At 41.5% G+C, this 13,071-nt stretch overlaps 1 protein-coding gene across 3 annotated transcripts in view; it reads left to right on the plus strand.

Moving 5' to 3' along the window:
* LOC128981931 (diacylglycerol lipase-beta-like) overlaps positions 1–13,071 on the plus strand; it is a 96,370-nt gene that overhangs the window by 22,065 nt on the left and 61,234 nt on the right. For all 3 annotated transcript variants that reach the window (XM_054400927.1, XM_054400932.1, XM_054400936.1), the window contains exon 2: positions 10,601–10,715. In XM_054400927.1, coding sequence (XP_054256902.1) covers positions 10,621–10,715 — 95 coding nt within the window. In that variant the 5' untranslated portion in view covers positions 10,601–10,620. The remainder of the gene's footprint in view (positions 1–10,600; positions 10,716–13,071) is intronic.

The raw sequence follows: 13,071 nt of genomic DNA on the forward strand, positions 1-13,071 counted from the left end.
CAATATATATAAAAGAAATGTGGGTCGTCTGTTCCATTTACGGTCTTAAAGATACTGTACCTGGGTACAACAAATCATTCCAGTCAGTTTCATCTTCCATTGTTAATATCTTTTTTTGCAGAGAAGAAGTATGCTCTCACAGCCTACGCCTATCATATTACCTAATGAAATATAAGCATTAACCGGTAATTATTTATATATATATATATAAAAACATAACAGTATCAATGACTGGTGATTGCGTTCCTTGGTTATTTCCTCCTTTAGATTTCAAGCAGCAGCCTTCTGTGGCTTGTGTACTCGTTGTATTGTCTTTCAGTATAGTGACATTCGACACTTGGTCAAGTATCACAAGAACACAAGGAAGACGAATCAGGTAACGGTTTGTCCAATGTGGAAATTAGATAGGCACGACTATGAGCGGCCTTCCCACAATCCCCTGCGGCTTCTTGTAACGGCGGAGGGGCTCAATCCGTAGAGAATACACCACTGATAAGCAATAGAGTTCACAACACAGCATACCACGTGATAGAAGATGAGTTGACTGTTTGTGATCTTCTGTAGAAGCGTTTGTAGATGAGGGAATCGACTGGCCTCCTTACCTCAGAAAGATGCCATCAACTAATTGATAATGACATCTCGTTAACTAGTATCCCGTTAACCCGCAATCCCTTGTGTAGCCGTAAACAATGATGGCACCTCAAGATCTGTACAAGTATGGAACTAGGTTGTTGACGACTTTTGTCTAATATTAGCATTGTATCTGGGTAAACGACTAAATTACCTTTGTAACTCGGTAACTATTGGCCGGTGCTTTCTGCAGACAACACATCAGCTGAAGTAACTACATTTCCCTACCACAAGGGCGTTGACTGTCAAGTCGTCACCTCAGCACTAACTGACTCCAGTAAAGCTCTCCAGTAAACACGGTGGACTATTTGAACTGTGCTCCTCATGTTTGTTTGGTAACGACCAATGTTAAGATAACAACTACCATTTCCCTGCCGCCGATTCTAGTTAAGAGATAACTCTGGTTTTTGCTATGAAACACTAAAATACTAGTAATACCAGTAGCATGGTTACTTTTTAAAACGTTTGTGAAATCACTCTTTAGTCCTTTAACTTAGTTTGGAAATCGTCTCATCAGGTCTCATGAGTCTCACTTAAGGCTTGGAAATTACCTAGGCGACTCAGCTTTCCCAAATCATAATTTATGGTCGTGAAAACTATATTTTTAAATCTAAATATAAAAGGCAAAGCCCTCACTGACTGACTGACTGACTCACTCACTCACTCACTTATCACTAATTCTCCCACTTCCCATTTACCTAGGAGGCTGAAATTCGGTACACTGATTCTTTGGGCATTAAATAGGAAAACTAAGTAGTTTTTATTCTGATCGGCCTTTCGGGCTGCGCCCCAGTGGCTCTGGAGTTTCCCATGTTTACCTTTTGAGTTTTCATATTTAAAAGGAATTTCTTAACAGCTGTTTCAATTAAACAAGTTGGTTCTGTTCTATGATGTTCAATAGCATTAAAGTTACAAGGATTACCAACAGGGTGCAGCACTATTATTTTTTTTAAATTTATGACTACAGCCGATTTGCATCCAAAGGTGAGTGAGCGTAGCGAACGAGCTCAAACCTAGGTGAGTGAGCGTAGCGAACGAACTTCAACCAGGACGTGATTGAGCCATGCGAATACTTATGAAGTTAAACGGGGCAAAGCCCGCGGGTACAGCTAGTGCTATATAAATTAATTATAATAAACACTATTATGACTGTACAATGTGCACAGGAATGTCTGATTTACAATATGGCGTTTCCAAAGCCTTATTTATACACCTAAAGCAGCATCTAATAATTTCCTTATTTCTTATCACTGTATCAAAATTCCCTTATAGGCCCTTATAGGATGTAGCGTAGATTGAATTATTCCTAACAGAGCAAGTGACAAGTTATTCACTTCAAACACCTTGTAATGCCGATCCTATCGGGACATTGTGCAAGTGAGTTACTCGTGTGACACACCATTTCTGATGCTGCTGCACGTTGATCAAAGGTTCTGTGGCCTATTTATGCATTGCTAAGTACCGCAAAACGTCAAATTTCCTTTCAAAAATGAATTACGGGATTGTTAAAGCAGCACAAAATTCATGCTTCTGATCAGTACCGTGGAATTGCTGGAAACTGGATACTCGGAATCTCTCAGAGGCCGAGGTGTCGGGCCCAGAGAAAGCCAGGGAAGGGAAAGTCCGAACGCATGTGCAGGAAGCCGACCGTGAAGTCAGCATGATCATCAGCAGATGTAGCAACAGCAGACAGCAGACAGCACCTGCTGAGCGCTCAGTCGGTCTCATGTCAGGGCCACTTTCGCTTTCGTGGATCACTCGCAGGCGCGCGCTTTGTAGCATGTTGCGTTACATTTCCGGGTGACGACGGTTGCCCAATAACCAGATGGCAACTTGGTTTGAGATATTACAACGTCTAGTCTAGAGTAATTAGCAATGTCTTAATTTGAATTTTGAAGATTCTGGCCCAAATTGACTTGAATATATGGCCTACCCATAATTTCGTAGTAAATATTCTCATCTTGTTTCGTAGTAACATACTCCTCGCCGTAATGAGTCTTGCTTGTCTAAACCCCCCCCCCCCCTCACCGTAATAAATCTTGTACAAATCCCTGGTCCATAGATTCCTATAAAAATATCTTGTCCATAGTGAGTGCTGAGCAGTCTCAGGGTCCTTAGTGACTATTGTTCAAAACCCTTGTCCTTAGTAAATCTTCAACATATACCTGGTCAGAAATAATATTGTATATCTCTGCTTGATTGTGAGTTTTGATCAAACTTTTGAATTGTAGTGTATCATGTTCAAACCTCTGGTTCGTAGTGAGCCTTGTCTCAGGTTCATGCCGTTCGAGGAACGCGTGATGGAAGGAGTCGAAGCTCTTGGTAGCAAAAACTGCAATCAAGGAAAATCCTGTTCTACATGTGGTGTCAAATCACTTATATCAGGTTACATAACGACGATTGGGTTTTAGTTGTCTGATGACGCCATGGCCGGCCGGATGTTATCATATCAGGTACTTCATCAGTCGCTGACCAATGGCCAGTAATTACTCCTCTGATGACGTCTGATGTTCCGAGCCCTGCGCCACATGCGATTGTGTCGGCCAAACACGAAACAAGGATGTGTACAACTGAAAACAAAAACTACTGTAGTCTGTAAAAAACATACAACACTACCGTGATTGTTGCTGCTGGGATCATTGGGAAGGTAATTTCGTGTTTTCTGTTTTATTCGAAAGTGTACGGCTGAATGTCTGTGGATAAATCCCCTTATGTATGCAAGTAGTATAGCCTAGTATGCGAACAATCGTAGAAGAATGTATTAGCACAGGTCTCTTTAGTCACAAACCCCTGTCGACCGATCTCCTTCCTACCTGCATCTTGAGAACGTTTCGAAATTGTGTTCTGTTCGTTATGGTCGTGGGTTTTCCTGCTTCCTCGGTTTACACATGCCATATTCTCAACTAGGCAATACAGTATGTGATGCACACATGTATGTATTTGTATGTTTCTAGCACGGGAACATCACACCATGATCTGGCTGAATAAATTACTTACGACTTTAAAATGCCAAATCACATAATGTCCGCGTTGTCGATTTTAACTAAGATGTCAAATATTAATTGGGATTATATGGAACTGGTTAGTTACATACAACTATGGATATACTTGTTTAAATTCATTAATCAAAGTTCGCACATTTAAACAACATTCAAGTCAAACCCGACGTACTTTCAATGGGTTGGGGATGTTCTAAGTTCTAGGGTCATAGGGAACTCTTAAGACTATAATCCGTACATTGTACAGACACGTCGAGCCTCATCTACTGTGGCACGACTGGAGCTAATACAAACTGGACATCTACGATACAACACACGACACAGGCTACGTGATGCTCGGGTGTCCTTACTCCTGGCTTTATCACTAACCATCGATATATAACACTACATATCGATTGTAGTTATATATCAATGCCCCTAACAAATATCAATTCTGGACATTTTACGCTTAGTAACTCATAATTAATTTCAGTTTCAGATTAGTTTGATGTTTTCCCTTTCTTTAACGATCTTGATGGTTCGCCCGATTATGTCCACAGGGCTTGGTCACCTATTTCTATTCGTCATCGCTCTAGTAATACTTTAAACTCATTTGCGTTGTAAATCGCTTTCTTTGGCTCGTTTCACGCTCAGAGTAGTGAGTTGACTGAAAAAAATGAAGTATAAGCCATTGAGGTTATATTAACTAATATATCGTGGATTTCATTTATCCCCTAGGGACGGATTTCGTTATTCTGTACTTATAGGTAATTGCAATATTTTGTATATCATGTACAGTAGTTGGCTTCTGTTTCACCAGGTGCTACTTTCTGTGTTTAAAAGTAGTCGTTTTGTTTTATCATGTGTTAGGTATCCGATATTAGGTAATCCCAGCAAAGTACTGATTCCTCGCTAAATATTGTTTACACACAAAAAAAAGCAATCTCATGTAATAGGACGATTGAATAGTCTGCCTCGCTAGTCACTTTCGGTGAATAGTTGTCCAGCTGTTATCAGACTAATCAACTAAAACCAGGGTCTATCCGTCCGGGTGCTGCTAACAGAACACAGAAAACATACTCAGCTCCAAGGGTCTACCCATCCGGGTGCTGCTAACAGAACACAGAAAACATACTCAGCTCCAAGGGTCTACCCATCCGGGTGCTGCTAACAGAACACAGAAAACATACTCAGCTCCAAGGGTCTACCCATCCGGGTGCTGCTAACAGAACACAGAAAACATACTCAGCTCCAAGGGTCTATCCATCCTGGTGCTGCTAACAGAACACAGAAAACATACTCAGCTCCAAGGGTCTATCCGTCCGGGTGCTGCTAACAGAACCAGCTCCAAGGGTCTATCCGTCCTGGTGCTGCTAACAGAACACAGAAAACATACTCAGCTCCAAGGGTCTACCCATCCGGGTGCTGCTAACAGAACACAGAAAACATACTCAGCTCCAAGGGTCTACCCATCCGGGTGCTGCTAACAGAACACAGAAAACATACTCAGCTCCAAGGGTCTACCCATCCGGGTGCTGCTAACAGAACACAGAAAACATACTCAGCTCCAAGGGTCTACCCATCCGGGTGCTGCTAACAGAACACAGAAAACATACTCAGTTCCAAGGGTCTACCCATCCGGGTGCTGCTAACAGAACACAGAAAACATACTCAGCTCCAAGGGTCTATCCATCCTGGTTCTGCTAACAGAACACAGAAAACATACTCAGCTCCAAGGGTCTATCCGTCCGGGTGCTGCTAACAGAACCAGCTCCAAGGGTCTATCCGTCCTGGTGCTGCTAACAGAACACAGAAAACATACTCAGCTCCAAGGGTCTATCCGTCCGGGTGCTGCTAACAGAACACAGAAAACATACTCAGCTCCAAGGGTCTATCCGTCCGGGTGCTGCTAACAGAACACAGAAAACATACTCAGCTCCAAGGGTCTATCCGTCCGGGTGCTGCTAACAGAACACAGAAAACATACTCAGCTCCAAGGGTCTATCCGTCCGGGTGCTGCTAACAGAACCAGCTCCAAGGGTCTATCCGTCCTGGTGCTGCTAACAGAACACAGAAAACATACTCAGCTCCAAGGGTCTATCCGTCCTGGTGCTGCTAACAGAACCAGCTCGGAAAGATCTGTCGGACTTTATTTCCAATTTAAGATCATGATCAAGTTCCAAAAGAGGAAAGGAGGAACCAAGAACAACGAATGCTTCAAGTCTAAGCACTGCCCAATGATGTGATTGTCTCTCGTCAATGGCGACCACGTATTATTCTGAAAGCCCCCAAGGACCATTAACACCTCAGGATTCAACGTTATAATCGACTGTTCAGGTGCCAGAAAGCCGATACTTTCCAAATATTTATTGAGTCCGAATCATCAACTCAAGGTCACCAGAGCAGTAGGATTGTGACGTCGACAGTTCCACTAATGATGCAGGGTCAGGACCGAGTATGGTCGTGACGATAGTCAGGTAATTCCAACATGACTGAAACACTAATAATCATCGTGCTGTCATGAAGGGAGGGTTATACTAATATGCATTTTTAGAAACATTGCGTTATTTTGTTGCTGTTTTTAACTGTCTTGTATGATGTTAAATTTCATTTCACGGTTGGTTGCAGGAAGTAGCCAAATCGAGCTCTTATTCCGTACTGCGCAGGTTAATTTCTGTAGTAAGATCATCAGATTAGCATCTTACACAAGGTGCGTCGGACACATTAGCGCAAATCCAAATCGAAAACAAACTACTATATACTCCATCTCTCTGTGATCAATCCAAATTTAAGACAAGCTTTAATCTACATCCAAACGATTCTCTAAGTGCTATTGTTTATAAGACCATTTTTATATGTAATATGTTGACTAAGGAGTCAGAACATTCCCCAAAATGTAAGAGAATAAATATTTCGAGTCGCCGAAAGACTGCCCCCCGGACAACTACCCTCCCCCCAAACATTTTTCCACGTCATGTTGACTTCAGAGACCGAGGGGGGGGGGGTGAAATTTCCAGTCACGGACACTCTTTGTTGTCAAACTGTTCTAAACTAACCTAACCTAACTAACCAAACTTGCTGTAACATTTTAAAATTCCGTTTGATACTCCCCACATATACGTAATTACTCGAATTCTAATTACAATTATATTAACTTTAATACTGTACCCTACATATAATCTTATTTTGCTAAAGGGTTGGTAGTATTCCAGTCACGGACTACACGTCTCCCATATGCAGATTTCGTGACGTAAATTTTCATCTGGGGATGGTTTTCCGGGGGGTAGTATTTCGCATCCCCAATATTTCTTTACTATCACCCACGAATCCTAGAAATCCTTTTCTAGTATTCACGCTATCACCAAATCCTTACATTGATCAGCTGATACACTTGTATAATACGATTTAAGATGTTTTTGTAACAGCGTTACATGATTGCTCTACAGGTGGCTATAAATCTTGAGACGGTCAAGAAGATCGCTCTACTTTCTCTCAGTCCTCGTACAGTATCATGATTTGTCATCCATCAAACTTCTTTCTACTAGTGTCTAGTGTTTTCAATGAAATCATTAACTAAATACTCGTACATAAGTATGGTTATTTGGGTAAATCGACATGCATTAATGTTAACTTATTATCGCTAATGTGTTAAATAGAGTGTCAAAGTGAGATGCGATGTGAACATGGAAACTCATCTTGAGCACAGTACTGAATTCGCGTCAGGAGGAACATCGCGTCATTGGTCGTAAAATACACTAGATTTATCGGTCAATTTTGGTTTATATAAATTTCACACCTGGTGAATGGGAGGCGTAGTCAATGTTAGCAAAACATCTCATAACGTCATGGTAATTGGTTATTTGTATCTGTCATGGCAAGACACAGGATCACTGCCATCGTCAACCTAATGACTGCGTAGAGGACATCCTCTCTGACGAGCGAGAACAGATAATGATGCAGCCTCTAGTGCAGGCTATCAAAGGCAAATCCATGTCACGATGTTTACTGGTTTACTGACGATCCCTTAGTTGGATCTTGGAAGGTTATTGGTAACACCAGTAAATAACACGGTTACGTAGACGATAACTGAAAGCAGAATAGTTTACTGGCAGTAGTATCAGAAACAGAAACTGCATAATCATTGGGATATTCCTCATGATTTGCAAACCTTTCAAACATTGTGATTGGAGATATATTACCATTATTATTTATTTACTTATTTTTATTATTTAGTACCCGTATGTATTTTTATGGAGATTTCTCTTGTTATAGACGAGGTAAATGCATTACGTTATTTGGTGAGTTTGCTGGATGAAGTTAATGGAAATAGTTATTTGCGTAACTAGTGGGCAAAGTGGCACTTTGCTGCACACGAGAGCAATGTTTGGAATGATCTCGAGTGCAGCAAAGGCCTTTTGCACTCGTGTTACACATTATATTTTTCCTACAGTCACTATAAAGCACATAAATAATTAGTCTTTCAAACACTATACAACACGTTTTTAGGTTCAGCTGGCAACACAAATAGGTGCCCTAGAGAAAGTAGTACCCAGTCCGTATCACTCCGCTATTTTTCCTCGGCAAGAAATATGCTCCGCGACTTGAGAATATATTTCCGATGTTTTTGTAATTTGAAGTGGTTTTCGTGCCTAAAAAAATGCTTTAAAGGTATTTTCTTGTTTATTAAGATCGTAGGAATGTTTTAAAAACGTTTAAAAGAAAAGTCCAGAAAGTTCAGAAATACCGAAACTATAAACACGAAATGACAGGTTAAATCGTAGTTATAATAGTCAATCAACTGCTCATAGTATTATTATCTTTAAGTGTTGCCAACCTATTTCCAAGCGTACGCGGATTACGTGCATAATAGAACCACGCTGTTTTGTGTTGTTTCGTTGGAATCCTGATGTGCGCCAAAGTATAAACCGTACGACAAAGTATAAATATGCAGCAATTAGCAGCTTTCTGTACTATAAACAGTACAAGGAAGCCCACTTTGTCGGGTGACTGTAGGAAAAAAGCATTTCTTTCCATGTAATCGATATTTTTACTGCTCAAGTAGAACTAATGTAGAATCAAAGCAGATCAAAGTAAATCATATTCCAGTTAAGCGCCATTATATGTGATACAACTTGAATTTCAATTTACAATTGGAAGCACCGACCAAGTTTAGTTCCTCACAGTTCACATTTTACATTAGAACTATTCAAAGTCGATTTTACCGTCTGAGTTAAATGAGTTGAGTGAGTTCGAATCAATCAGTAATTTTATTTCACTGCCTTTGGACTTTCTATCGTGGAAATATATTTCCTCGCTCTACGCATTGACAAGTTAGTATCTTACCCCGGCTCCGAAGTTACAGGATACAAATAAAATTACTTGGCTGTATTATCCCTGGTACACAAGGCTGACAGATAAATATATAACAAAGCCTGAAACCGGTTGGCTATCAATTCTTGGTTTTGGTGGTCAACAAGCTTGAGTCAGGAACAGCAGGAGTCGCCGCAATGGCCTTCAAGTGACATTAGCTGCACTGACAAGCTGAGATATGGTTACCACCAAGATTTCAGCGTAAAACCAAATCACTCCGCCCTACCCCAAAAAACCCATCTTAAAATGTCAATATCGTTTACGTGAACTCGAATTAAAATTGAATCGAGAAAGAACATGTGTTCAACCATTGTTGAGCCCTACCGCCACATTCGCCAAGCTACTGTATGTGTGTGTGTGTAGCTGTGTACAGCTGATGTATGTTGTAGATGGAGGAGCTAGCGGCGGGATGCCGGCCCTCAAGCTGTTCGGCCGCAAGTGGCTGGCAGCCACTGACGACATGGTCTTCAGGTCTTCCCCTGCCTCTTGTTGTCATCACACCCTTGACAGCTGATGTATGTTGTAGATGGAGGAGCTAGCGGCGGGATGCCGGCCCTCAAGCTGTTCGGCCGCAAGTGGCTGGCAGCCACTGACGACATGGTCTTCAGGTCTTCCCCTGCCTCTTGTTGTCATCACACCCCTGACAGCTGATGTATGTTGTAGGTGGAGGAGCTAGCGGCGGGATGCCGGCCCTCAAGCTGCTCGGCCGCAAGTGGCTGGCAGCCACTGACGACATGGTCTTCAGGTCTTCCCCTGCCTCTTGTTGTCATCACACCCCTGACAGCTGATGTATGTTGTAGGTGGAGGAGCTAGCGGCGGGATGCCGGCCCTCAAGCTGCTCGGCCGCAAGTGGCTGGCAGCCACTGACGACATGGTCTTCAGGTCTTCCCCTGCCTCTTGTTGTCATCACACCCCTGACAGCTGATGTATGTTGTAGGTGGAGGAGCTAGCGGCGGGATGCCGGCCCTCAAGCTGCTCGGCCGCAAGTGGCTGGCAGCCACTGACGACATGGTCTTCAGGTCTTCCCCTGCCTCTTGTTGTCATCACACCCCTGACAGCTGATGTATGTTGTAGGTGGAGGAGCTAGCGGCGGGATGCCGGCCCTCAAGCTGTTCGGCCGCAAGTGGCTGGCAGCCACTGACGACATGGTCTTCAGGTCTTCCCCTGCCTCTTGTTGTCATCACACCCCTGACAGCTGATGTATGTTGTAGGTGGAGGAGCTAGCGGCGAGATGCCAGCCCTCAAGCTGTTCGGCCGCAAGTGGCTGGCAGCCACTGACGACATGGTCTTCAGGTCTTCCCCTGCCTCTTGTTGTCATCACACCCCTGACAGCTGATGTATGTTGTAGGTGGAGGAGCTAGCGGCGAGATGCCGGCCCTCAAGCTGTTCGGCCGCAAGTGGCTGGCAGCCACTGACGACATGGTCTTCAGGTCTTCCCCTGCCTCTTGTTGTCATCACACCCCTGACAGCTGATGTATGTTGTAGGTGGGGGAGCTAGCGGCGGGATGCCGGCCCTCAAGCTGTTCGGCCGCAAGTGGCTGGCAGCCACTGACGACATGGTCTTCAGGTCTTCCCCTGCCTCTTGTTGTCATCACACCCCTGACAGCTGATGAATGTTGTAGGTGGAGGAGCTAGCGGCGGGATGCCGGCCCTCAAGCTGTTCGGCCGCAAGTGGCTGGCAGCCACTGACGACATGGTCTTCCCCTGCCTCTTCGAGCTCCTTGTCAGGGTTATATGGTGAGTTCTGATTTTAGAGTTTTAACTTTCTTTCATGGTTCATATTTGCTAACAAATACATCTCTTTCACCGTATCAATTGCATGGTGTAAATGCATTTTATTCGTCAGGATTTAGAAAAGCAGTTTTTTTAATACATGCGTTAGTTATTTGGACTAATGCATTTTTTCTTATTCGGATCGAGGATATATGCTGTACATTTTAATCATACCAGCTGATTTTGCCCGAATATTTATCTATATAAATAAAATTAGAGTTTTGTCTGTACATTGCTCAGAATCACACATTTTTAGGTTATTTTTACGTTTTATACATTAAAAAAGCCGAAACAAGTCTCATCTAAATTTCTGTCTGTCTGTCTGTCTGTCACACTCAAGATGGCATTTTACGCAATCTTCTCCAGGAAAACGAGAGTACCTATCAAGACCCAAGTCATTTTAATGTATTCACTGGATTGGCGAGAGTGTCTTTAGCCATTAAAATATGGTCTCACTACTTTGTAATTAAAATTACGGCCGTTCAAAAATGCAGTTTTGTGCGATTTTTGTCAAGTTTTCTTCCAATTTGTATCACATAATCATCTATGAAACAACGAACAGCTGTTCGGATCAAGATTATTTTTTCTAGCTGTCACTGAAATGTTTACAAATGTTGTTTACAAACACCACAACCATTTCCGATCACGTTTTGAAGGCAAATCCCATCCAAGTGAGATTAAAAACGTGTTTATTACATAAAGGATTTAATTAATCAAAAGTGGAATTATATAGTGTAACCGTAAATTAAATAACTAGGCATCATCCAGGTCAGGAACCAGAAATATGTGTATAAAATTGTTTTGGAGTTTTGATAACCAGAAAGGAGACATTGAATCAAGATTGAATCAGTGTTGTATACGGCTGGGAAACTTAAATTTACTAATGACCGTCGCAAATAGCTTAGAAACAATGTTCCACTCATTGACGGCTCTTCAAATGCGGCTGTGTAAAGTGTAAAGCAAAAAATTACAACTGCAGTGGGTGATTGTAACAGAGGTTTACGGATGATGCTGAACTCGATTTTCCAATGTGTCACTTTCTGTTCCTACCATTGACTATATAAAGTCAATAGTTCCTACTCACCGTGTGATGCAATCGCTGGACCATACAGCCAATAGGCCCATAGCCCTTCTCTTGGGTACGTGTGGTACGTATGCTCACCCAATTATTTATAACAACCCTTTCGACAACGATCCTTGATACCGGTACTTTTCCATAGAATACACGGCCTACCTAGGTACTTAAGAAATAAAATTATAAACGTCCAAAAACCCAACGTTGTGTGATTTTTGTCACATTTCCTTATAATGTTAATATATATACCAGCAACCATTGTTTAGAGAATACGTAATCTATTAAATAACAGAAAGTTATGTTGTATAAGGTTTTTTTTTTCAAACTGACACCGATAAGTTTACATTAAGAGTTGTGTACAAATAAAGCAATTAATGGGAAATAACTTTGATTGCCGATAACTTTTTACGAGAAAATCCAAAACCAAGAGATCAATAACCTTGATTAACGCATATAATTGGTCGGCTGTACTACAGTTCTTAACTGTAAACGTTGGTTTTTGGTACGGTACTGGTTATTTTCCTTTTAACCTTTAGTAGCAGCAAGAATCATTTTTACGTACCAACACATCACAGTAATTTACAAATTAGTTATCGTTGGTGTTGCACCTTATTTATTACAGGCGTAGGCCTATTCAATTTAATTGATGTCTTAACTGTATAATTTTTGCTTTTTCTGTCTGGATTCCAAAATGTTATGCTAAGAAAACTATAACGCATTTTAGTAAAACATTTATTCAGCAAACCATCATGAATTGTTCAAACACTTTGAACGTTGTTTATGTATCAATAGTTCGTGGCCTATTTTGGTAATTTTTATTACAAATTACCAATCTAAATCGTCTATAGTAGGCCTACTTCATTTCATATAGCAAACCGATTCAGATAGCATTTCGACAGAATTTCGAGTCATCTCCGGTCCAAGCAAATATAAATTGTTATGATCAAATTTTATGGCATTAACAACGATTTCAAGTACTAATTTTATATGTACCTTTTTATGCTTAAAGCGTAGCAGATTCCCTAATTAAGTTCGGTATTTTTGTGTGTATGTATGATGGTAACGCATTAATGTCCTTGTTTCTCAATGTTTCACGGAAAGGACAAGAGCGCCTTGATAATGAAAATGTCAACCCGAATAAAGTGTTAAATTAAGAGGTTGAGGTAGTACCTTAAATACTTTTAACCATTATGTTATAGTCCTTTAAATTCTGAACAAAATTGTACAAATCCCATTTCCGTATAT

The sequence above is a fragment of the Macrosteles quadrilineatus genome, unplaced genomic scaffold (assembly GCF_028750875.1).
Source record: "Macrosteles quadrilineatus isolate MER2022 unplaced genomic scaffold, UCM_ALF_1.0 Scaffold_1__1_contigs__length_201487025, whole genome shotgun sequence".
Lineage (NCBI taxonomy): Eukaryota > Metazoa > Arthropoda > Insecta > Hemiptera > Cicadellidae > Macrosteles > Macrosteles quadrilineatus.